This window comes from Aplidium turbinatum, chromosome 6 (genome assembly GCF_918807975.1).
Source record: "Aplidium turbinatum chromosome 6, kaAplTurb1.1, whole genome shotgun sequence".
Classification (NCBI taxonomy): Eukaryota; Metazoa; Chordata; class Ascidiacea; order Aplousobranchia; family Polyclinidae; genus Aplidium; species Aplidium turbinatum.
Window position 1 is genome coordinate 25,910,620 of NC_137477.1, and position 27,630 is coordinate 25,938,249.

At 37.0% G+C, this 27,630-nt stretch overlaps 1 protein-coding gene across 2 annotated transcripts; it reads left to right on the forward strand.

The window, feature by feature from the left end:
* The first annotated feature begins 14,396 nt into the window (after window positions 1-14,396).
* On the forward strand, window positions 14,397-25,720 carry LOC145771948 (basigin-like). Of its 2 annotated transcripts, XM_082583721.1 has the most exons (7): window positions 16,762-16,875; window positions 17,053-17,233; window positions 17,594-17,746; window positions 21,378-21,559; window positions 22,916-23,006; window positions 23,419-23,532; window positions 24,575-25,720. In XM_082583721.1, the coding sequence occupies exons 3-7, from the start codon at window positions 17,636-17,638 to the stop codon at window positions 24,680-24,682; spliced, it is 606 nt and encodes a 201-aa protein (XP_082439847.1). In that variant the 5' UTR covers window positions 16,762-16,875; window positions 17,053-17,233; window positions 17,594-17,635; the 3' UTR covers window positions 24,683-25,720. The 2 variants fall into 2 exon arrangements, with proteins under 2 accessions (XP_082439846.1, XP_082439847.1); XM_082583720.1 differs by lacking the exons at window positions 16,762-16,875; window positions 17,053-17,233; window positions 17,594-17,746 and adding an exon at window positions 14,397-14,735.
* Window positions 25,721-27,630: the final 1,910 nt, after the last annotated feature.

Genomic DNA, 27,630 nt, shown 5'->3' on the forward strand with positions numbered 1-27,630 from the left:
GATCTAGTTGGGACGCTTGATCAATGGTCACGTGCTCATCAAAACCGGGAGAAAATGTAATTTCTCGCTCTTTTTTAAAAATTACCACGTTTGCTTCATCCCAATGCATTCACCAAGTCGGCGGCAGTATCAGCATGCAAGGTTTCAACAATGATGGATTTAATCCTAGAAGAAGAAATATTAGGCTACTTACGTGCCTTTCAAAGATTAAGTAATTCAATTAACCTATTTTAGTGTATGATCTGTGAGGTAAACTGTGCCTTATAGCCTACATTAGCCCATAAGAAATTAAAGGAAAATGGGGGCCACTTCGGCAAATTTTTATAAACTTTTCTTCGACAAATAAATTATTGTAATCTTTCTAAGGTGGTGAAAGATAATTATTTAAAACTTAATTTCACTCTAAGTTTGTAGTCTAACTCAAACTTTTACAGAAATCTAAATTTTATGAATAGATACGTAGGCAGTAGGCTATAAATAAAAGTGTAGGCTGAATCTTCATCAAAAAAACATAATTGAGCCTAAAAATACAGAAAAAGCCACCAAAACAAAGTTAAATTATCAAACTTTGACTAAGATATTTTGAGAGCTAAGACTCCCAAAATATAAAAAAGCTTGATGTAGGGGGGGGGGGGGGGGGGGGGCTCAGGGGCGGCTCTTTTAAGGTTCCTCTTTTCAGCTCTTCTGGCTGAACAACAGCTTATCGACTGAACAAGTACCGATAACAATTTAACAGCTTTCTTACAACAGAACTGCAAAAATACACGAATAAGTTGGTTGGTAACATAGTTGGTAGCAATCGCCGTTTTCTGTGATTGGGCCCGTATAGTTAGCTTAATTTTATCACGCAATCTACATGTTTAGTAAATCAAGCTTTTTGCAAATAGGGCAATAAAGAATGACATACCATATTTTGTGGCTCTTTTGACACTCTAGATCAGGGCTACTCAACTGGCGGACCGCGGTCCCAATCCGAACCTTCTGGGTGTTGATGGTGGACCTTGAGCTTTTGGAAGAATAACCTCATTGTCACGTTTCAGGGCTTCTTTAAACAGATTTCTATTGGGAGAAAGCAATTTTTACTGTGATTATCCTAGTTGCTGGGGGGCTTCGCCCCCCAGATTCCCCAACACTTTCTCAGAAATCCAAGTCGAGTTACATTTTACCTAAAAAACTTGTTTGGTACAGATAGTGTAAATTTCGTGGTTGCGAGTGAAATAACCTAACCTATTCACCGGACCGCTAAAAATATTCAACTTGTTAAACTGGACCTTTGTTAACATTAGTTGGGTAACCCTGCTCTAGATGTCTGCGTGAGATGTGACTCTTTCATTGAATAGCCTTTCCCACCCATGTGCCTTAAAATTTAGGAATGTGGATAAAATTATCAGTGTGCGTTGTGTTGCGTCCTCACATCGTGGTATCCAATGGTCTGTGGAATAGCTTCCCAGCATTGTATAAACACTTTACGGCCCTCGCAGAAAGGAATAATATTAGAAAAACAGATCCGGCCATGTTCAGTTATTCAAACTTCAGTTGATAACATTGGAAGCAGGATGGTGGACACTACCAATGAAAATTCTGTGAAGAGCTTGAAAATTATTGTATCAGAGTTATGGCCTGCCGTATTCGAAGTTCCAAGGCAAGAAGGGGAGCAGATATTACTGGAAACAGAGGAGAGATTTCATGTCACCACTCTTATTTCTGATTGTACGTTGACAATCCTTGCCATACACCAGATAACGGTGCGATAAAGTTGCTCAAGAATACGGTTGCGATAAAGTTGCTCAAGTAGTCTACTAAACATGATTGCTATAAGTTCTGCTGAAGCCGAACGTGGATTTTGGCAAATGAAGTTAGTCATCACACCGCTACAATCACGGCTGACCAAATTACTTGTTTCAGTAATGTTGTTCATCAGCATCAATGGACCACCTTCTCATACAGGGGCTCCGAGAGGGGGAAGTCGGGCTACTTTCCCCCCTAGCATAACATTGTAAAGGAAAAACTAGTAGTTTTTCGTTTTGTCACTTTTAAGGGGGCCCATTTTTACTACTAAAATAAAAATTTATCAACCTAAAAGTAAACAAATTTTTGAATGAAATGCGTAGTTACAACTTTACAAGTATTTTTCTATTATTGTTATATTAGGGCTACCATATGTCCTCTTTTAAGAGGATTTGTCCTCTTTTTTCAAGAAAAATGAATTGTCCTCCAAGGACACTAAAAAATGCTCAAATGTCCTTTTTTTTGACAGTTTGGGGTTTCATGCTTATATTTTCAACGGGATTATATTGCTTGATGACGTTTCAGCGACAGCTTGTAGGCTATTTGTTTTCTAAACATTTTTTATAGGCCTGGTACCAATGTAGCAATAGCATTTTGATTTATAAATTCTACAAGAAATTGGCGCATTTTATGGAACTGTTGTTGAACTTTCATTGCCTGGTTCACTGTAAGATATTAAATGACATTTCAAAGGCCATGCTCACACTTTCACAAAAAATTATTCTTTTACCTACATACGTTTTACATATTGATACAACGCTGGTAGATTTTGTTGATTATTACCAACTCAGTTTGGTACTTGAACAAATCGAAACGAATGTCTAAAAGTGCAATGTGTATAATATAACACCTAACCTGCAGCAAAGGAAATCGTGGCATGGATAGGCCTACAGCTTTGCAAGGAAAGGAACAGCTTTTTAGTTCATGCCGTTTTTAGCATTTTAGCGGTAATATGCAGCCTACTGTTTTAGTCATATTTCTTGCAAATAATTTAACAATTTCGTTAAGGTTCACCATTCCTTGTTGAAAAACGTTAAGGCTTGACCTGGAGGTCGTGCCTGATTTGTCACATTTTGCAGATTTTTGTGATCATTGCTATCTGACTGAAACTGTCTAAAAATTAGGTATTTTTTCACTTTTTACTGACTCTTAAAAATATAAAAGCATTTGTTGTCTTAAGGAAGCACTAAAGATGTGAAAAAATAAGTTAAACGTTCATTCAGTCTGTTTTGTTGTTTGTTTTTTTGGTAACTTTTGCTGCGTAGGTTATAGGCGGGTGCAACCTAGTTCGTACCTTGAACCATTCGTACAGTCAGTTCGTACCCTGAAAAGATCGAGAAAAAATATTAAAAAAAGCCGAAGTGGCTGATCGCAGTTTAATGACACAAAGCCGAAGTCGCTGATTGGAGTTTCCCCAAACAATTTGAAACAAACTCGAGGGTTAGGGTTAGAGGAAATTGCGGTTTGCGGAGACTGCAAAACTGCGGAAAAATGTTTGCGGAAACTGCGATCAGCGAGGGTTAGGGTTAGAGCATATATTACTCTATGGTTAGAGTTAAGGTAAGCGGAAACTGCGGGTAGCGGAAACTGCGGAAAAATGTTTGCGGAAACTGCGATCAGCGAGGGTTAGAGCATAGATTACTCTATGGTTAGGGTAAAGGTTAGCGGAAACTGCGGAAAAATATTTGTGGAAACTGCGATCAGCGAGGGTTAGGGTTAGAGCATAGATTACTCTATGGTTATAATTAGGGTAAGGGTTAGCGAAAACTGCGGAAAAAATTTACGGAGACTGCGATCAGCGAGGGTTTAGGTTAGAGCATAGATTACTCTATGGTTAGAGTTAGCAGAAACTGCGGAATAATGTTTGCGGAAACTGCGATCAGCGTACTTCGGTTTTGAGCTATTTTTTCTCTCGATCTTTTCAGGGCGAAAATTTTAAAATGATTGCAGAAACTGCGATCAGCGACTTCGGCTTTTTTGAATTTGTTTTCTCGATCTTTTCAAGGTACGAACTGACGGTCCGAACTGTTCATGGTACGAACTAGGTTGCATCCGTTATAGGCCTATACAGTAATGACCTAAAAACATGTAAAAGATTCTTCAAGCATAAAATTCTACTTGCTGGCGAAACGTGTCCTCTTTTTAAGCGATGAAAATATGGTAGGCCTATATTGTTCTAACTTGAAAACTAGTGCTGCTTTGGCTAAGCGTGTATTATGTTTGCTTGACCAACTGTACCTTGACATGAAAAACTGCGTTTGCCAGGCATATGATAATGGATCCAACATATTTGGAAAAGTGTCCTAACAAGATTGAAGAAAGTAAACCCTTCTTGCCTATTTTCTGCTTATGGATGTCATCGCTTAAATGCACTAGAGTTGGAGATCAGTGTGCAGTGTTGTCCAACTATTATATCATTTTTAGGTAGTTCAATTGATCGACTAAGCTTATGTCATTTTCAATTGCAGCCAAGCCAGATAGGAAATTCTAAAGAAAGCTATCCCATTTCCAAGCAGCCTACTTGAGCAGTTTCAAATCTGTGCTTTTCTGCATTATGTAGATCACAGTCCTAAGCGAGATTCACTCTACTAACCTATTTATGCAGCGATAATGAACTGTTTAATGTTTTTCGGCCCCAGAGGAGGCTCACACGACGACGACGAATGGACGGTAAGCTGATGAATTTAATGAAGTTAAAGGAAGATGTAATCAAAGTTACAGAAAGCTGGAAAGTAGGCTACTCGCAAGCTAAAGTTGTTATAGAAACTATGAATTAAAAAATATATTTTTCTGGGGACTGAAATCGGAACGCTCCAACAACTCCGCTTTACCGGCTCAATCTTACAAACGAAATTTATTCTACTGTACGCTATGTTGCAAAGGATTCGCGAGCTGTTGGTAGTTTATTCACAAATGTATCAACAAACTCAGATATCATCGATGAGTTTGATGTCCTATGGAAATATCATTGTATGTCTGATGCGTAGTTGTAGGCATGTGGACCAAATTTAAACAAGTTGTACAACAATGACATTTTGGATAAGCTGGTAGACTACTTTTGAAAGAAAGCTACCCATCAAACTTGAGCTGCAAACCGGAACGCATCACCCCATGATATATACTCAAGGAGATCATTGATTGCAACTTTCGAAACATTTTTCCAAATATTTTTGTTGATCTGAAAATTTGTTACCTAAACCAGTACCTCCAACGGTTGCGAGTTGAAAACGTGGTTTTAGCACACAAAATTTGTAAGATTTTCTTACGCACCACCACGACTCAAAACCGAGTGAACAGTTTATGCATGTTGTGCATCAAATTAGACCTGGCAAAATCTTTATTATTTGATGCTGTGATCCGTAACTTTGCATGGCAAAAGGTTCGGAATGGATTGAATGCTTTGTTGAGATATTTTCATTGCCCGCATTGTGTGTTTACAATTTTTCCTTTATCTACAGTAGGTTATACTAAAATTACCACCTATAGCAATTTCGATTCATGACATGACTGGAACCAACGCAGACGCAGACATGTCAAGGGAGGAAACGTTATCACCGACCTAAAAGCGGTTCTTGCAGGACTCCACACAACGAACAGACAAGAATTCATCAGCAAACACGCCCGCACTGCCTTAACGACTGCATTCTTTAGATAGGGTGCATTTTTCTTGGAAGTGTCTTTATTTGGGGCCAGAAAATCGTTTTGGTACGATACCTAAATTCTCCTCTCAACGGCCGTGGTCAAAGGCACCATGTATGAGGTGTGCATGTGCACATCATATAACTTTACTGCAATTCTTTCAAGAGAAAATATTGAGCAACAATGGCAATTTTGCTGCAAGTGTAGTCGAGTGATTTTTGTTGATTTTCATAATTATTGAAAGGAGTTTTTTCACATAGATTTATATAGGCTACGGTACGTTGTTTAAAATCGAAACTTTAAAGGAATTCAATTTTACGATGAGGAAAGTAGCCAAGTTCGTCTTAAGACACATGATGCAACGCATGATACAAATTGCTACTTGTCTTTTTGCTAAAAAATGTTTTTTTGGGGCCCACTTTTAGTATTGTTTCCCTACCAGTCAGGATTTCTCTCGGAAGCCCTGTTCTCATATATGGAATGGCACTGCGGCAACACAGAAGTGGTTGCGGACTCATCGAGCGGCTGTGGATACTCATGTTAAGCACTCTAAGCTTCCCACGTTGAATGAACTCAGATATGTGCAAAAACTGTTAGCTGGCTAAAATCAACGGCTGTCTTGGTGCTTATAACTTAGCCCATAAAATCAAAAACCTGGCAGACAGGTTATTTGTTTTGTATATTCTCGTTTGCACCAACTTGGAATATGCTTTTGCTTTATGTGGAGTTGTAGTCTACTGTTCGGTTAATTTTTTTGCAAGGTTGCTTAGAATTAGCTCATACAAATAAGTAGCCTACAATTGAGTTAAGAGATTGGAATTAGCTCATGCAAAGCGAGTTTCAAGTGTAAGCCTACGCAGTAAAGAAAAAACAAAGGATTGGTTGGTTGTGAATCTTTATCCTTGGACTGACAAAGCCTTGATTGGTTAATGCTTGTTCCTGGTAGTTTCGCATACTTGTAGAGGCTCTTGACGCTGGGCAGGTTACCGAGATTGACAGAGTGAAGTTTTCCGATTGTTGAAGTGTTGTTGCCAGGAAATTATTCCATTCACTAAGTGCCACTGAATGGAGAGCAGTCCTGAAATGCGTTGCTCAATACCAAACAGATAAGACATGCAAGTAGAGATGTAGGCACATGGTTGTTGAAACCACGTGATTTCATATCACGGGGCGTGTTGTCACAGCTGTGACTACACGCCCCATGGTGTGCATTTTTGATGTTAAGAAACATAAAAAAATATTTTTGCTTATACAACAAGATAATATGCGTATTTGTTAAAATACAACGCTTTTTTAGAAAAATATTAATAATGGATAAATGATACACACATATATTCGATAGTGACACATAATTCTCAAGATGACATTTTTATTGCTTTTGAAAATGGGCATTGTTGTAAATCAATTTCTTTGCATTTCGCATATTTGTTTATTCGTTTAGCCTGTATTAAAACCATTTTTTATTGGTTTCTGTCATATTTTAATCATAAAGCATGTGCAAAAATTTTGTGACAACACATCCCGTGCTCTGTGACAACACGCTCCGGGGTGGGGCGTGTTGTCACAGCCCATTTACTTGCATTAAACATGCATTTATGTAGGCCTACCATATTTTCATAGCCCAAAAAGAGGACACGTTTCGCCAGCAAGTAAAATTTTACGTTTGGACAATCTTTTACATCTTTTGGATAATTTTAAACTTAGGCTATGCAACAAAAGTTACAGCAAAAAACAAGATAAATTTGTAGGCCGGATTTGACTTGTGAATATTTTGCAGCCCCCTTAAACGGCCTGATTTGTTAGCCTACATTCTGCAACACGTTTCTAGATTTTTCCAACTTTTGGTTACTGTCTTAGTGAAATTTTTAAAAATCACATTTTAACATCTTTTGCTCTCTTTCCCAGGTGACACAATGAGTTTCAACATCACAAGGGTTGGAAAAACGAAGACAATTTAACCTATAAGATTTCATTCAGACTGAGAACAGGACTTGCGTACAAAGACTTTTTAACAGTCTGCTTGAACGCTTTTTAATATAGTTTTTCTCATGTTTGACCGCTTCCTCAAGGCAACAAAAAGCTGTCATATTATTACGAGTCAGCTGATTTTTAGAAAATTTAAATCAGACAGCAACGATCGCAAAAATTTACAAAATGTGACAAATCAGGCACCACCTCCAGGTAGCAACGCCTTAACTTTTTCAGTGAGAAAGGATCAGCTCTGAAATTACAAAATTGTTGGCATGAAATATGATTGAAATTGTATGCTACTCAATCGTTAAGATTCTGAAAACGGACTGAGATAACTAAAAGGCTGTTTATTCCCATGCACCATTGAGGTTAAAACAAGAATCGTAGCCTACATAAAATGCGTTCTATTTGCATCTGTATAAACTGAAAGTATCTATACCACGATTTCTTTTTGCAGTAGCCTATACCGTAAGCTATGTTATTCATGGTGCACTTTTGTAAATTCGTTCCTGCTTGCTCCACTTGACCAACGAGCCAAACTCTTAAGTTGGTAATCATAACATCTACAAGCGTTGAATCAATTTAATAAAATCTGAGTAAAAAGATCATTTTTTGTAAAAGTATGCAGAGGGCCGTAAATTATAAATAAGATAAACTCTTTTGCATTTTTCTGTTTCTAGGTCACAGTTTTTAATGTATTTTCTCGTGATTTAGCCTACATAGCCAACTCATTTTTTTGATTTCTCAAATTTCTTATTTCGTCACAAATTTCCTTATGAAATTCCAAATTCAAAGTCACAAATTTCCGATAACCGCGAAACAATGGTGTTTGATATGTTTCAATACAGTAGGCTATAGACGTCTGATTGTTTACAACAACGGATCATCAAAATAGGCTACGTCAAATTTTTGAATTATCTTTGAATATTACATTGGTGCAGAAAATTATTTTGGAAAGCACATACAAGCCATCGCCGAAAATTCGCACAACAATAAAATCCTGTTGAAAATTTAAGCAAGAAAACTCAAAATACCAAAAAAAGAGGACATTTGAGCATTTCTGAGTGTCTTCGGAGGACTATTCACTTTTCTTGAAAAAAGAGGACAAATCCTCTAAAAAGAGGACATATGGTAGCCCTAATTTATGTAAAAACGAAATAATCTAGAAAAACTTTGGCTGTAGCTAAAAGAAGTCGAATGATAGGCTACCTCTTTCAATTGCACTATCTAGCATCGATCTCGATACCATTGGCACAGAACGAGATATATGCTGATTTGTAAAAATTGTGACAACACGCCCCACTTTGCCCTATCTCTTTGTAATAAAACATGTTAAACCCGCTAAAATTACTTTGTTTTGTTTGGCTTTTAAAAGAGTCCGAGAAGAAGATTTAATTTAACTTTAATCCAAGCTTTTATACATTAAGCTTCAAAAACAAAACATGTAAATATCTCGAACACGTGATGCACTAGAAAAAAATCGAAATCAGCATCACAAATACGTTTAGGGACACATAAACCAATCTCTGATTAAAATTTGCTGTTGACCAGTGTTTTTGTATTCTATTCTTGTATGGCTTTGGTAGAGAGGTACTTTTTAAAAACCATAGACAGACAATCGATAACAACTTAATAACATTGAATTGCATAATTCAAAATTAATACAGAACCAACCAACGACATTTGTTTGGATGATGACACAAAAGATGACATCAAGTTTATCGTTAGGCAATTCATGTCGGATGCTAAACGTGTATGTTCGTCTAGGAGAAATCAAGCTATACATAAAACCCTATTAAGTCTCTCCAAAGATCCTAACATTAAAGTTTGTCGATTTGACAAAGGAAAGGGAACTGCGATTCTGAATACAGAGGATTACCATTCAAAACTTGACTCTATTGTTGATGATCACTTTAAGTTCATTAAGATTGACGATACCGTTAGGACGCATCCTATCATCAAAAAAGAAAAGTCGATCGCGTATTATATCCGCACGTATTTGAAACAATTTGATAAAGACTTGTGTAAAAAACTTATCCCATCCGGTAGCAACCCAGGAAAACTGTATGGTCTTATAAAAGTCCATAAAGATGGAAACCCAGTTAGGCCAGTAGTGTCAATGATTGATACACCTGAATACCGATTAGCAAAATTTTTGGACTCGATGATTAAACCTTATATTCCTAATAAATATATGCTCGACTCTACCAACAAACTCTTAGAAAATGTAAATAACTTTCCGTGCCACAAAAATCAATTGATGGTGAGTTTTGATGTGTCTTCTTTGTTTACAAATGTACCGTTGGTTGAAACCATAAATATCATTGCTGATTACATTTTTTCGGATTCCCAACCTAATCACCCACCTATCAAGAAAGAAATTTTCATTAAACTCCTCACGTTAGCCACACAAGGCATGTTTTTGTACAAAAATAATTTATACAAACAAATCGATGGCGTAGCAATGGGGTCTCCATTAGGCCCTACCATTGCTAATTTTTTCCTCGCACATATTGAAACAAAAGTTCTTGAAGAGTCTAAAGATTTCCATCCGAAACTTTATCTTAGGTATGTAGATGATATTTTTGCTGTTTTTGATGATGAAGATTCGTGCTCAACTTTTCTAAATGTGCTAAATTCCCAACATAAAAACATAAAATTCACAGTGGAAAAAGCTAGAGAAACTATACCATTCTTGGATGTTGAACTAAAGATTAACGAAAGTACTTTTGACACATGGGTTTGGCGAAAACCTAGTGACACTGGATTAGTATTAAATTTCAACGCAGTGTGTCCTATGAAATGGAAATTTGGGTTGGTGTTAGGTTTGCTTAATCGTGCTCGTTCTATCTGCTCAGACAAATACCACTACATGAATGAAATCGCCAAAATTAAATCTATGTTATGTGCGAATGGATATCCCGGGCAGTTTTTTGATAAGGTTCTACAACGTTTCAATTCAGTATCTTCACCGAATACTGACGTCATAAATTTCCAAAACTCTATATCCATACCTTTCCTAGGAAAGGAATCTCTCGTACCGGTATATGCTAAAAAACTATCTAAACTCTTTAAGTGTAAATTTGATATCGACATTGTTCCTCTGTACAAAACCTTTAAAATCAGTAGATATTTTTCGCTGAAATCTCCCGTTCCGCAGTCTCTTCGTTCCAACATTGTCTACAAATTCACTTGTTCGTGCGACACGAACATGACATACATAGGTATGTCCACAAGACACTTGGTAACAAGAGCAACGGAACACCTAAATTTAACAGACATCAATAAGCACAGTGCAATCAAAGACCACATTTATGACTGCAGTATTTGTTCCAACATCAAATTTACATTAGATTCATTCAAAATAATTCGCAACTGTCAATCGGAGTTTGAAACTAAAATTCATGAGGCACTCCAAATAAAGCAGCACAACCCCAGGCTCAACAAACAATTATTCGCTGGAGGGGCATCTTTTTTGTTGAATTTGTATTAGCTTACGTTTATTTTATGTTATGTTGTCCGCTCACTATCTCGTCTCATGACCACACTCCCGCATAATTATGACAGATTGCTACCACCTTTTGTGTTTGTTCGTCAGTTGTTGCTTGTACGCAGGTCAGTGCAGTTTTATTGAATTTCAGTCATTTATTATTAACATTTCACGAATAATTGTTTTGTTTAGATGAATTAAGATATTTTCCTGAAGAGGGCAGAAAGTTTTGCCGAAAACGTTCGAAATTATGTATCTATCTCATTTCTGTATTAATTTTGAATTATGCAATTCAATGTTATTAAGTTGTTATCGATTGTCTGTCTATGGTTTTTAAAAACTACCTCTCTACCAAAGCTATACTATTCTATCTCTAACAAGAGAGGATTATCGGTCAAGGATTTCAGAAATTTTGAAAATGCTGGAAGAAAGGTCACAAAGTTACGTCTAGATGTTCGTTTTTTCGAATCTTGCATCGAACTTGGAATCTGTCCAGAGTTCCTTAAATTCAAACCTCCAAATTTAAGCGTCTATAAACACTCGGATGACATTTATCGTTTTGTCACAGACGTATATGTCTGTGGCTGAAGAAAGTAACCTCTTTACCAAAATTGTATTATCGTTTTGTTCTCAACAAGAAATTGAAAGAGGTATGTACAGCGCTTCGCATAGCAGAGCGGAAATATGAAGAGATCAAAAAACAAACACTGGCACAACTTTCCTTTTTAGAAAAGAACTGTTTGATACTGTTGCTCGGAAAATTATTTAAACAGATAGCTAAAGAAACTTATACAGTACATTATAAAAAATTGACTAATCTTTGGATCAGACAAAGAAAACGTAGTCCTAAGTGTATAATTAACCTTAGCAAAAAGAAATTAAGCCTATTGGAGGAAGATGCTCTACGACAAGGTTTGGACCACCACATCCTCCCAAAAAAAGTACGTTATGACAATGTTAAGGCCAATATTGAACAGCTCGTTTCTTCAATCAAACGAACCAACGACATTTGTTTGGATGATGACACAAAAGATGACATCAAGTTTATCGTTAGGCAATTCATGTCGGATGCTAAATGTGTATGTTCGTCTAGGAGAAATCAAGCTATACATAAAACCCTATTAAGTCTCTCCAAAGATCCTAACATTAAAGTTTGTCGATTTGACAAAGGAAAGGGAACTGCGATTCTGCATACAGAGGATTACCATTCAAAACTTGACTCTATTGTTGATGATCACTCTAAGTTCATTAAGATTGACGATACCGTTAGGACGCATCCTATCATCAAAAAAGAAAAGTCGATCGCGTATTATATCCGCACGTATTTGAAACAATTTGATAAAGACTTGTGTAAAAAACTTATCCCATCCGGTAGCAACCCAGGAAAACTGTATGGTCTTATAAAAGTCCATAAAGATGGAAACCCAGTTAGGCCAGTAGTGTCAATGATTGGTACACCTGAATACCGATTAGCAAAATTTTTGGACTCGATGATTAAACCTAGTAACACTGGATTATTATTAAATTTCAACGCAGTGTGTCCTATGAAATGGAAATTTGGGTTGGTGTTAGGTTTGCTTAATCGTGCTCGTTCTATCTGCTCAGACAAATACCACTACATGAATGAAATCGCCAAAATTAAATCTATGTTATGTGCGAATGGATATCCCGGGCAGTTTTTTGATAAGGTTCTACAACGTTTCAATTCAGTATCTTCACCGAATACTGACGTCATAAATTTCCAAAACTCTATATCCATACCTTTCCTAGGAAAGGAATCTCTCGTACCGGTATATGCTAAAAAACTATCTAAACTCTTTAAGTGTAAATTTGATATCGACATTGTTCCTCTGTACAAAACCTTTAAAATCAGTAGATATTTTTCGCTGAAATCTCCCGTTCCGCAGTCTCTTCGTTCCAACATTGTCTACAAATTCACTTGTTCGTGCGACACGAACATGACATACATAGGTATGTCCACAAGACACTTGGTAACAAGAGCAACGGAACACCTAAATTTAACAGACATCAATAAGCACAGTGCAATCAAAGACCACATTTATGACTGCAGTATTTGTTCCAACATCAAATTTACATTAGATTCATTCAAAATAATTCGCAACTGTCAATCGAAGTTTGAAACTAAAATTCATGAGGCACTCCAAATAAAGCAGCACAACCCCAGGCTCAACAAACAATTATTCGCTGGAGGGGCATCTTTTTTGTTGAATTTGTATTAGCTTACGTTTATTTTATGTTATGTTGTCCGCTCACTATCTCGTCTCATGACCACACTCCCGCATAATTATGACAGATTGCTACCACCTTTTGCGTTTGTTCGTCAGTTGTTGCTTGTACGCAGGTCAGTGCAGTTTTATTGAATTTCAGTCATTTATTATTAACATTTCACGAATAATTGTTTTGTTTAGATGAATTAAGATATTTTCCTGAAGAGGGCAGAAAGTTTTGCCGAAAACGTTCGAAATTATGTATCTATCTCATTTCTGTATTAATTTTGAATTATGCAATTCAATGTTATTAAGTTGTTATCGATTGTCTGTCTATTCTTGTATGGTAGCCTACTCTTTTTTCACCAGGCAACACTATTATTCTTGTTATGAATGTTCAGGTTGAATGGCTAATGGCTTACAGAGACAGAGTTCAGAGAGTTGTCAGGTCCGCGATTTTCCAATGGAATTGGGCTAATTTTGCTTCGGAGTTGCGAGAAAAAAAATTCAGCAGTCGCAGGTTGGGGGTTTTGGTCTACTTTTTAAATTACGTATGGCTTCATGGTCTTTAATTGAAAGTGGTGAATTTATCGTACATTTTACGGCGTTACAGGCAAAATTTTCTTCTACATGATGAATTTTTGGTGCTGGTTTAGCATCGGCCGCCTTGGTCAGTGACGTCATGCAAAAAAACGCAACGCTAGTCATGCACAAGGCCACAAAAGTTACACCATATACTGATCACCTTACTCAATACAGTACTCAATCAATTTTACTGTTTAATTCTAAATTAGGCTTAGAAAAGAGCAAGGTGATTTCGATCAATGATTCTGATCATATAGCTCACAATCAGCTTTCCGGTCATGTAGATGGAAAGCTGCTGCCACAGTTTTGGTTTCGCTGAGTTTCAGTCGCCAGTTCTGGAGATAAGTTAATAAGAGGGTTTTCATGTCTTGGTTCAAGATGTCTTCTAGGCTTTCCCATGACTTTGTGGAGTGGAGAATTGCCAGGTTGTCCGCATAAGTGTATTTTGCAGAGACTGTGGTTGGCAGGTCATGGGTGTAAAATGTAGATGTTAAAAAGAAATGGAGCCAGGACATAATCAATAAATACGCAAAACAAAAATGCTTTTAGTGTTAAAGTGTCGAAAAAGGTTAAGAACCACTGGTTTACCGGTATATGCACAGTCATCTTTAGTTTTTCCCTGTTTTTATTTTTGATTTAAAAATGAAAAAGATAGGAATGGATATAATATATTTCTACAATTATTTCCCAGGAATTACTGATAGAATAAAATGAATTTAGCAAAGAACATAGTAATAATAGGTTTAGTTGTGTCTGCAGCTTCTCATACAACTTCTCAACTCACAGTATCTTTGACATCAAAAACAAGTGCTTCTCTACCCTCTGTCATTATATGTGGTTTAAATGGGCTCAATGCTGGTGATGTTATATCTTGGCAATATGTCAATGCTGGTGGCTCAACATCAAACTTGGCTGCCAATACAATGGCTCTCAATTTAACCAGTATCACAGAAGCTGGTATTTATATATGCAGTGTAAATGGTACAACTGCATCCACCACTATTGCGGCATATTTAGCTGTCCCCATTATTCAGGTTTGTATATTTCTTGTTTAAATAAATGAAAAGGGATCATCCTTTTCAGTATCTTTTTTCATTACAAGACCTTTTTTATTTTTATACGCTTTTTCACTTAAATTTAAAGTGTAAAAGTTTAAAGTTAAAAAATACTATGGGTTTATGTATTATATTTAAATTGTTATTTAAACAATAACTATTGTACTTTTAATACTTCATAAAAAGGCTCAATGCCAAGCAAAAAAGGCAAGCAGATAGAATTACATTAAATACAGTTCATAATTATCATTAAATTCTTTCGTCTGTTGAGGGTTGCAAAAAATGAAGCGCCAAGTTTCTCTGTTATGAGATGTTTCTATTCCTTTTTTGTAATCAAGTCCTGACCAGTCTTTAATATCATGTCTAAATTTTGGTGGTCTGCCCTATTTCATTTTTCATTCATTTTTTTTAGTATTTGTCTTTGAATAGAATTATTGCGAATAAAATGGCCAAAATATTTCAATTTTCTCATTTTGATTGTTTATAGAATTTCCGTGTTGGTTTGCATTCTAAATAGGCCTAGTACATCTATGTTTGTGCTTTTAGTCTTCCATGAACTACTAAGCATTCTTTTGTAAATCTACATTTCAAATGCTTAAAGGGGCAGACAACCCCATTTTCAAATGCAAATTGAGAGTTGAAATACATAAAGGGGATATTCAAAAACACGTTGCACTTGTTTTTATGAAAAAATACTCATAATTTGTTCTCACGCAATCTTAAAACAAAGTTTTGGTTTTGTAATTCAAACACACACCGCGCGAACTGTTGTCGAAATAAAAATTTTTCTCGGGTGACGTCATGCGAGTACTACTGGAGAAATATTTTGCTTGCTTTAGGTGTGGCATGCGTTTGCAGCAGTGGATAAGATTATTCCAAGTTACAATTGAAGTTCAGATTTAGTTTATTGTAGCCTTGGTGCTAGCTTACATCATTTTACAGACTACACTAAACGTTTTATTGGACGTTTAACCTAAACATTTTGGGCTAGACCTTGCAGTGTTTGCATAGTTTTGATGGTATTTAACAGCAGGAGATTTAGACAGTCAAGGTTTGCAGAGATTTGCATTTATTTTTTACTTCATGATTAGTCAGTGCTGTTTCCTGTGCTGTGTGCACGATAGGCCTACCTACCAGTCTCAGTATTTACTCATGTATTTCAATTTGTGATTGTGTATTGTCTAGACAAGTAGGCCTATATCTCAATATGCATTCTTTCCCAGTGCTGTGTGAGTAAACTAAGCTAAACCTGTTACAATTTGGTACTCATCATGCCAAATCGGTGTGTTGTGCCGTTTATAACTGTTCATCTGGCAGTTCTTCTAGGCTACTGATAAAATTTCTTTGTTCCATTTTCCAAAAAATCGTACCATAAAAAAGAAATGGAACAAGTCTGTAAACACCACAAGAGTGTGGCCAGGATCAACAGAGTTCAGCACAATATGGCGACTCCATTTCAAGGAAACAGATTTTCAAAATCTTTTTCAATTTGACATGGGTCATGCCACACGTCTCAATTTAAACCTTAATGCATACCCTTCAATTTTTCCCAACAAAAACATTTCAACAACTTTGCAACCATTGGATTCAAAGTCCAGTGGAGAGATAACTCAACAACAAAATTCCACTTTATCCATGCGACCGGCTGCTAGGAAGCGGCAAGTTCTTGAGGTAATTTTAAGCTAACAATTATATTACTACATGTTTGTTATAAAGTACCGTACATAAGTAGTGAAGTAGCATCCTTGAGAAATTGTTTTCTATAAGTTTACAATATGTATGCTGCCTGCTGGTATAGGGATTCCCAGCTACATGCGCTTTTAGAACATCCCATGTATAATTCACCAAGTGCATTAACAAAAAATGTTCCTTCATATATACATTGTTGTTTTCTTTTTCAGTTACTGGCTAGGGATGCACCCAAATTCGTACCCTGAACAATTTCTACCCTCAATTCGTACCCTGAAAAGATCGAGAGAAAATTTTTTAAAAAAGCCGAAGTCATGCCAAACAGAAATGGTTACTTGTGATGCTGTAACACAATATAACGTGTTAGATTTCCGTGCTTGTTCATCAAAAGGATGCCAAGCTGCCTTGAAGCCAATGAGTACGGCGAAAGGTAAGAAACTTTGACTCTATAATATGACATATTATGAAATAACAGTTTAGTGTACATTTTAATAGCTTTGGAAAGAGAAGTGATGCCAAATAATACTGTAAAAGTTGCTTTGCTTGATTTGGAATATGTTTATTGCAGCAACTCAGGCTAATGCCCTGATATTAACACAATCTGTAGGTGTGACCTGCAACTTGCAAGAAAGAAAATGAATTCCACCAGATTACCTTACTTTCACTTCCAAAAAAGCAAGAATGGCTTTGCAAGACATATCTTTTGAAGATAATGAAATGCACTATCCAAATTTCTCAATAAATACATTTTCGGAGGTGTCTACCAATGAACGTAGTGAAAAGCCGGGGTAAGTTTGTAAAATTCCAAAACAAAACTTCGTTCCTAAACTTTTCATCAAATTTTCCTATAATTTAACTGATGATCCACTGGGATGCACGGTGTGACAAAACATTTTAAATAAAGTAAACAATATCACACCAAATCAGAAGAATCGGTTTATTTAAATACAGAGCTTTCGCCACACAAGTGTGGCTTCATCAGTACAAACTTATTCAAATAGAAGTTTGTAAACAATGATATATTTGTTATAGATATTTTATGAATGCTTCCTGATGTATGGAAACACACACATACTGTAAACGGAAGTGCTCAATCTTTTCTTTAAAATAGTGTCATTGATAAGAATTTTTAATATGTCATTGAGCAGAACACTGTACTTCAACAATTGGAAGGTGATGGTATTGACCTCATGTTAGCAGGAGATGGAAGGGTAGATTCTCCTGGACATTGTGGGAAGCACGGCACATACACGATCATGGACACAAGATTGAATAAAATAGTGGATTTGCAACTTCTTCAGGTATGGACTTCAGCCAGTACATTTTATACTTTATCTAGCAAATCCAGCTTCTTTTACATGACTCATTGAAAAGCCAGTGTGTCTTGTAACAAATTTACGTTTATTTTACGTATGTTTGTACGTTATAGTTTCTCTGCTCGGCGCGCTTTCCATTGATTGTTTTCTCTGCAAGCCCATTTTCATAAGAGCTTTTCTTGCTGTGTTCAGTAAAAGGGACTTTTGTTACTTTAAGTTCTGATCGTGTGAGACTGATTTAATTGGTTCGTTTTATATTGTTGGCTTGTGTTTTGCAGATGTACTTCGTCTCTTACTTCATTTAAACCTAATAAATGGTCGTTTCAGTGTGAACATACCCAGATAACAAATCAGTCGCTTTTTACATTGATTCAACGTCTGCAGACGTTGAATCAATGTAAAAAAGCGACTGATTTGCTATTATGTGTACTTTTCTCAAAACTGCTCGTAAACGGGCCAACTTCGCCCAGAAAGCAACAACGTGATGATGATTTATTGATGCTAAGCTATTTCACTGAAACAATACAAGTTGTATTTGGCTGTACAGTGTACAATGTACATGCTTCCATTGCCAAGTCAAGAAAAATTTGCGGCCATGGCCGTCTCCCATCGAATCGGCACATACAACACTCGCGGCCATTTAAAAAGTTGTTTTGAATTTGAAGGAGTTACCGTAACAAGAGTAAATGTAACCAAAAGTTGTTTTTACAGACGTTATAGGCACATTGCCTATAGACAGTTTGTTCGCTGGATCTGGGGTTACCTTGGACGTTCAATCCGTGTGCCTCTGCCGTCATGCGTCGTTTCGGCAATTAGGTCGAAATTTTCAAATCAAGATAGCGGCGAATATGTTGGATTTAAATATCCTGATTTGAAATAAAAAGTCAGAATTCAAAGTCTGCTTTGAAAAAAGCTTTTTTGTGTGCACAGAGAGAGTGAATTTTGTACATGTACAGACAGTACAGTAAGCTATACTAGAGGTCTTAAGAATCTTCTTGACCTAGTTCTTTACAAACTAATATGGTACTTGTCGAAAGGTAGTTACTTTCAGTGTTCATTTTATCAACTACTAAGCCGCTTACAATCGACATAAATACATGTAGTTCATTGTATTTGTTGGAAACGACGCTACGAACACTTGCTTACAATGCATCTTGCGCGAACATAAGATCGGCTAGTACTCTCATGACGTCACACGTGATTATCGCACGGTTCAGTGAGCACGCGTCGCTCTGAAACTAAGGGCTAACTAAAACGGCCCTACAAAGGAAACGCAATAAAATTAAGGGAAAATTTCAACGACAACTACTTATTATACATGTCTAGAGCACTTACAAACAAAAAATCGAAAAGTATGCATATGGTTTGGGGTTTACTGCCCCTTTAAGTTGTTTTATCATTTATGATGACAACAGGGTTCGATCTTAGCATTGGTCCTCTGGCCAATGTCTAGTGTGAGTTCCCCGCGGACCAGTACGAATCGTTTAGCACTGGTCTGACTGTCCAGTACGAAAATATCATCGTATTATGTCGTTTGATTGTTAAGAGTGAGTGGTTCTCGTTTGCGCTTCTCTTCAAGCAACAAAACACGTGATCCGTGCGTGTTAAACCGTAAGAAAAAGGCAATCGCAACATCACGTGTTAAATTGTAAGAAAAAAGCAATCGCAACATCACGTGACGGTGTTAAATTGTAAGAAAAACGAAGTTGAGGTCAAGGATCCGGGCTGACCACGTAACAGATCTTCTCACCATCCAGCTACAGTCAGCAGAAATAAAAGATTTCGACCCCAAACCTGCCATGGAAAACGATTCATCTGTGAGGTCAAGAAGGCCCGACACTGGCTGTGTGTTTACAAGGCCAGACAAACACACATCGGATTCCGATTATGACCCCGTCATCAAATTCTGATTATGACCCATCATCGGATTCAGAAATTGAAGAAGAGCCCCAACTAGATTGAATACTCAACGTAGATTGAATGTCTTGCCTAGATAAACTGTTGTTATTGCCGTTGTATATTTCCATGTTATTGCCACCATTCATTATTGTCGTTTTAAGGTGGTTTTCCCTGGGTTGGCCTCGTGCTTCCCACAACAATCTTGTTTTTATCAGTAAATGAGACGGACCAGTGCGATCTCGTGCGGACCAGTGAAAATGGTGAGCCACTGGTCTAGTTGGCCAGTGTGAAAAAAAGTTAAGGTCCAACCCTGTGACAATGTCCATGTTTCTGCATTGTGAAGTAATGTAGTCCAGATATAGCATTTCATAATTCGCTTTCAAGTGTTGATGTTAATTTTGCATGTTGTTAATGTCGTAATAATTTTTACAAAGTTGTTTAGTTGCTATTTCTATTCATCTCAATATTGTCGTATCACATCTGTTATTTTCATTTATTGTGTGTTCCAGATAAGCAAAGCTCTTGACTTGCTTGACCAGCAATTGGTCAATAGAAGTATACATTTAAACTTGGTATATACATTATCTCTTCGCAATAATTATCGTTTTTCGTCTTTTTCATGTTTATTTTCTTGTTAAAACAGCCTATGAAGGTTATTAGTGAATAGTAATTGCATTTGTTGTAAAGTTTTATTTAGGCTGTATACCATTGCCTACTGTATATATGCAGCTGTATGATACAAGTAATTTTGAACATAGTTATTTTGTTTGGCTTCCTTGCCCTCTCGTCCACTTTGTCTAAATCTTCGATAAAAGCCTTGATACCAAAAAAAAAACTATATATAAGCGCAGGGATGTGCCGATTACAAAATTTTTGCCGATGCGGATTCCGATGCCGATTCTAAAATATATGCCAATACTGATTCCAATGCCGATTCTTTGATTAAATGATTAAAGCTGCTTTTAGTTGGCGCTCTGCAAGTGGTTGCAATTTTGTTACAAGTTGCTGCCTTTGAAATGTCTAAAAGCGTTCACTTTGTCGCCTGCTTTAGACAGCGTGATTTTTTAAGGTAGTTCTTCACTTCTTGCGCGCTACAAAGTGTTGATAGACACGCGTTTTATTTGTCGCAGAAATCAGTTAAAAGAGAAAAATCGCCATCGCTCCCAGAGTGCAAAATCAACGTAGCTTAATGCAGTGTGCAAAATATTATCTTGTGCGGTTTGCAGTATTTTTCTCGCAGAATTCAAGAAGGTGCCAGAAACAAGAAGAGAAAAAGACTAGAGTGTAAAAGAAAATGAACGCAGCGGTATTGAATATACAAAAACCTTTAACAAAGTAACACACCAGCCTTGCATTCAAAGTGCATCAATAGGCGAAAAAAGAAAAACATCTTGTGAAGAAATTAGTATTGTTTTCAAACGCAGAGTTGCAGCCAATCTTGTTGCTTAGCAAACACGTGAAAAAAGATTACCGGGTAGCTGGTTTGATTACGTTTGCGCAATCACACGATTGTTTGTTGAACGCATTAAGCGCTACTCTTGATTAGAAAACTTTAATAAAGAATCGGAAAGAATCAGCAATTTTTTTCGATGCCGATTCCGATGCCGATTCTCCAAAAATTGCCGATTCCGATTAATCGGCACATCCTTATATATAATAGAACCTAATAGCAGTGTAGCCACAATGGTTCATTACTTCATTTTATATATTGTGGCAGAACACCAAGCAGTCAGTTACATTCAATGATGGAGATCAAGAGCGTACGCTGAAGTGCATATCAGAAGGTTCATATCCCCCTGCTGATTTTGAATGGAGGTTCATGAGGAATGAAGAGCTTACTTTCCTTGTTCTGGATCCTGATGTCAATCAAAATATCAACATAACAACAACAACAGAAAGGTGACCATCCCGATTTAAATGAAAAAGTGAATTATTAATGATGTTGGTTGACTTTTGTTTGTGAAAACTCATTTGTGCTACAAAATGAAGTTTCCAGTTTGACCAATGACTATATCTATATCTTGTTAACCTATAAAAAATATAATGTTTTATTGTATCTCAGTAAAGTTAACAAATACAATAACCTGTTAGATCTTTTTGAATAGGTTTTTGCATAAAAGTGAAACAGATATTTTTTTTCTTCCCAAAGTGAATTGATAAGACATTGATGCTGTCTTGTTATTATTGGAACAAACGATGGCAATGTGTCTGGATAAGGAATCTCATTACAACCACTTTAATTTTTGCAAATGCAGTTATGTATCTTACTTGCAAGGGCGTAGGCCTACTATGGCCGGTCTACGACTTAATGCTGCGGTCTGAATGACGTGAACACGAATGACACAATCCCCAGGCCGCAAGACTTGAATGACACAAGGCCTGAATGTTGCAATACATGAATGACGCCAGACTTGGTTATTTCTTACTAAAACTAATTGTTATTTTTGAATTGTTTTGTAATGACTGCATTGAGACTATTAATACAAACTGAGTAAACCATTTACACAGCTTGGTTTTGTGCAGGAAGAAGTAAATCTAGACTTTGTTTAGTTTATGTTGGATGAGTGAGGTTTGCACCAACCAACTTTGACTCAATCACATGACAGAGTTTAGATATACAACTATCCTAGACTTCAACTTACCAGTTTCTAGAAACAGGCTTCATTCTGATACGAATTTACTGTTTGCCACTGTAGCATATTTTAAAAACCTGTTTACTGAGTTTAGGAAAATCAAGAGTCTCTGGCCAAATTACGCTTATGTCTCTACTTTTGTCTGTTATGACTTTTTTTTCGTGTTGCACACAAAGTGAAAATGGCTATATTATCATATGTTACAAATGTGTTTATTAGGAAATGGGTAAAATTTCAAATGTTATAGACCAAAAATTGCCTATAACTTAAATATTAATCTCAAGTTAAATATTTGTGCTTTTGGAGTGCCCCTCAATGAGTCACGCTACGCCACTGCACTCGCCTAAATATCCATAGATTATAATTATCTAAATAGACGGACCGTGCCATTGTGGGTTTTCGATATTGTCTGTAGTTCTTACGGCATTCGTGCTTTGCGACCTAGGGATGGCATCATTCGTGTTTGCGCCATTCGCACCGCAGCATAAAGTCGTGTATCCACTATAGCTTACTATGCATTCAAGGCTTACTTGCAAGCCAATGGAGGATAACCAAATGTGTTAAGCCACTTAACTCTGTTCTCTCGAAACTCTCTAACTTTGATTAATGTTTTGCAACACAGCTCTTCACTCCTCTTCCACAATTTAACTTTCAATATCGCTGGGACCTACCAATGTCATGTCAACAATTCTGCTGGCAACAAAACGGTGGAAGTAAGTAAGCGCACTCTATGAGCATAGGGTAGAATTGGTTGAATGTGCTAAGTTTTCAGCTGTGGGATTTGCATTTAGATTGAGGTAGTTGTTGCACTCGGCAGAAATTGCTATGTTTGCATCGTTGCGCCTGGCCACGTTAAAACATGTTAAAATGGTAATCTAGCCAGGGATATTTTCTCACTCTCGATCAAGCGACATGTGGTGTGGGAGCACTCAGTTGCAACTTGGACAAATTTATTTTGTTTGTTTTGGGCTTAACGGCTTGAAGCATGTTTACAACAGAAATAAAATTTTACAGAGTTCAATATAATAAAAGTTTCTTCTTAGGACATGAGTTTTCTATTTTTTGCGTTTACTACAGGTTTGCTGCAGCTTTAAAGCCAAAGGAAATGTTTTATTTTCAATACAGGTATTGGTGCGTGTGAAAGACAGGCTTGCAGCTCTGTGGCCCTTCATTGGCATTGTTGCGGAAGTGATTGTTTTGATCATAATAATCTTTGCCTTCGAAAAGCACAGCAAAAAGGTAACCAACAAAATCCGTCCCATTTACATTCGTTTGTTGACGTTGCATCAACGTATAACAACTTTAATTTACATCAAATATAGTTATTACTTTCTCAAACCTCTACTGCAGCCTGTTTCATCCTAAAAGGGGGATCATCCGAAGGTCCTTATTTAAATAGAGTCTGTAAGGACCTTGTGCTGATCATCTCCCTTTTAAGGTGAAACTGGCTGTAGAGGTTTTAAATTAATGCAGAAAGTAATAACTATATTTGATGTAATTTGCTCTACTTGGCTGTTTTGTTTGGCATTGAACACTTTTTGTAGTATTAATAGTATTTATTGCTTTAACAACTTTAATTTAAACATGCACAACGTCTGTAAACTAAACGAAACATCATTTAGCAAAATGTATTTTTTACATTGATTTAGCGTCTATAGACATTTGAAAAGACATTGGGTGTGGACCAATAGAGCAAGGTTCGTTGAACCAAAAAAGATTGCAAGCTTTGCAATTGAAGCATATTGACTATTGAGCCTTCCACTTGTCAGCAGAAATCTAACCACGCGTGTTAATTTGCTTGTTACCGATTCTATTTTTAGCAATGACTCATTATTATTTCTGTTTAAATGTCGTGTGCTGTGACTGAATGCAACTTATTTTTTAAACTTCTTTCAAGCGTTGATTTTACTTTTTTGACTGCCTCTGAGTATGCGAAGCATAGCCCATTTGGCTATTAGCCCAAAAGCACACCACAAGGAACAAGCAAATGAAGCACAAGGTCTACGTCCTTGGACAACGGGACCAAAGACTAGTTGCCTTCCACTAGCTTCCCCGTGTTATTCTGGGAAGCATTTTGGGTGGTGAGAGGCTCACGCGACATTACGACACTAAAAAGTCAAGAAATTTTTAAAATGCGCACATTGAAACGACTCACCGTAGCTTAGCTTTGTGACACAAGACATTATATTGACTACAGCTTTGCATATTTAGTTTCGACTACACAGCAGTAAGCATTAATGAAATTTTATTTTAAAATAACATTTAACCTTTTTGGTTGCAGTCCGCCCAAGTGAAAGCAACCGAGAACAACGATGGCATCCAATCTCCGCTGAAAAGCGACACCGGAAGCGAACTGCGCAACAGAAGCTCGACTAGCAATAACAAATAAGATATTTGCTCAATTTGTGTTTTGTGTGCTGCATTTGCATTACTAGCGTCTAGGTTGGGTAAGTTTAAAAACAGAATTAAATAACCCCGCTGCAAGACCCACTGTGTAATGTGTATTTTAAGAGGTGGGTAGATGTTTTCTAGATTTTGAGAAATGTGTTGATGTTTTAGTTTCACATGGTGACTGTTCTTACTGTTTTTCTCTCGTGAGTTTAGAAATGAGAACCAGTGTTGTGTAAATGTAGACTAAACATAATAAAGAATGTAGTTGAAAATCATAAACAAATATTCAAAAACTGAAACAACTCGACAAGTATCTCAGCTGAAACTGTGCAATCTTTCTGTATCTTCAATTAGTGTCGCATGATTTGACATATGTGCTGGCTTTTTTTTTCAACCCTGTTTTCTACATTAATTTATCGTCTGCGGACGTTGAAGCAATATGCTGTCTGGGTAGAACGTTTGGAAATTGTATGCGACAATGTTATTGCAGTGTTTATCGTTCCAATCTCAGTATTCCGCAATCTTCCGTATTGGGTTCTGTGTGGCGTTAAAACCTCTACCATGCATAAAAGGAATTTTGAAAGAAGCAGTTACTGGTACCCTCGTTTGTTCATATTCTTCAAGATTTTATGTATCCTTTATTGTTGTGTACACATCCAACTCGTGCTTTGTTCGATCTCCTATATCTATAACGTTCAACCAAAAGTAGGCTACAGCAATGGCCTGCACATTCCTTTCAAAGTTTAAAAATTTTATGCAAAGTTTCAATGTGGCCGGCTGATTTTAGTTTTTTCTCGATTTTACTAACTACATTGGCCTACCGTACAGTCAATCTGTCGCATGAATGATGTGATTTTTGGAATGTGCCTGTGCTTGCTGTCCAGGGCAAATGGGCAATTTAATGGTAATTCTGTGACGTGAACATGTTCGATGACCAGTGTTTTGTTTTAATGTTGAGTAGCCTGTGTGGAAACTTGCAGTACGCCATGACATGTGTTTTTGTTGTTATTTGAAATAAATCAGCAGCCTCTGGTTATTTTGGTTTTTAATCTTTGTCGTCGGATTGAGAAAGCCTTTGAAAGGTTATTCGTGACTTCTAGTTGAAGAGGCTTTGAACCACCGACGCAGGCGCGGTTACCGCGATTGGCTGAATGAAGTTTCCGATTGTTGAAGGTGGTGTTGTGTATGAATTATTTCATTTATCAAATGCCGCTGAATGGAGAGCTGTCCTTAAAGTGCGTTACTCAAGCACACACCCCTAGAGCCGAACTAGCGCTGCTTGATCTTACGGTTTCTTTGTGAACCAAGTCAGTGGTTCAACCACCGGGTGCGTGCGGTCTGTGTGGCTTTACATGAATAATAATGGGTGAAAAAACTTCTAAACCTACAGACGATCAGTAGGTATAGCTTTTCTAAAACAAACAAGTTTGACGTCGCAACATCGTCTTTTTGCGATGTTAAACCATAGGCAACTTTCATTGTTAGAAAAAGTAAGCAATGTCTTATTGGCCACCGACTTCAAGGTTGGATTCTCACAAATCAATGTCATCATCACGTTTTTTTCCAACCATCAACTTCATCAGAATCTTTCAATTCATTTTTCTTTGCAGAATGCAGAAGAAATGATATTGTGAAAAAAAAAATACAGTAACAAAAGGAAAAGGTGGCAAAACCTTAATGGTTTAAGACGTGCATGAAAAGATCTAATTCTACGGTATATGCCTCGATAATATAGTTAAGCATGTCAAGTCAATTTATTTTATAGTCAAGTCAATTTATTTTGTTTCAACAGCGCCATATAGTAACAAACAAGCTTCTTCATCCGTTCAGTCGTTTACGACTCTCGGTCACTCTATGCGTCATCTTTCTCCACATCTCTCGATCCCACGCAGCCTCCTTCAATTCATGCACTCCCATACCACTGTCATTTACAATTTTGTCAAGCCATCTTGTTTTTGGGCGCCCTCTTCCTCTTCCTCCGCTGACCAACAAGCCAAGCATGATGTTGCGGGGGAGGGTCGCTACTCCTCACACCCGTTGGTCGACGTTGCCTTACATGCGAGAGTGGGAGCTCCCGATGTTGGGGTGCTCAGCGAAGGCAAGTCGACCCTTGTGTTCTATCAGAAACAACTTAGGTTTGTGGTACGTAACGAAGTAAAGCAAAATCCCGAAAACGGATTTAGCTGCTTCGTGCCACAATGTCTTTTTCCATTGATTTGCTTCTCATTATGTGGCCAAAATATGAAAGTTTCTGCCTGACGGTTCTAGCTTCTAGGGATATGTCCGGTTTAATTAGTTCGAGAATTTTCTCATTTGTTACTTTGGCTGTCCAAGGAACACGGAGTAATCTTCTCCAACACCACAATTCAAATGCGTCAATCTTTCTTCTGTTTGTTTTGTTCATTGTCCATGTTTCGCACCCGTAAGTTACAATTGGAAAACAAACAAGCAGAGTAAATGTAATGGTCAAAACAATGCATTGTATAACTGTTGGTTAGATTATGGCGCAATCAGGATGGTAGCGAATAAACATAAGCAGTCATCTTGTCAGCCACCACCTAAAATCAATGAAATCTGCCAGCGTATTGAGTATAGCATGGCCACCAAACCTGATAAACCTTTAAACAATCGGTTTTAAAATACCATTCTAATGTTTTTATAATTTCAAACCTGTTGCATACTATAGGCCTACTGTTTTGGGGATATTTTATTCCTTTCTATGGCATTAATAAAGTATGAAAGAAAGAATAATAAATAAGTAACTACTTAACTGATTCCTCTTTAAAAACAAAAAAACAAGTGTGTAAAAAATAAAAGCATTGAGTTCTTCGCCGCTACATTTAGTTTTATTTCGAGTAAACACAACGCGGGTTTCCAGGGAAATGTTAACCTGGTATTAGTTGCAGTTGGATAGATAAATATTGTAATTTTGATGCATTGTGTTTT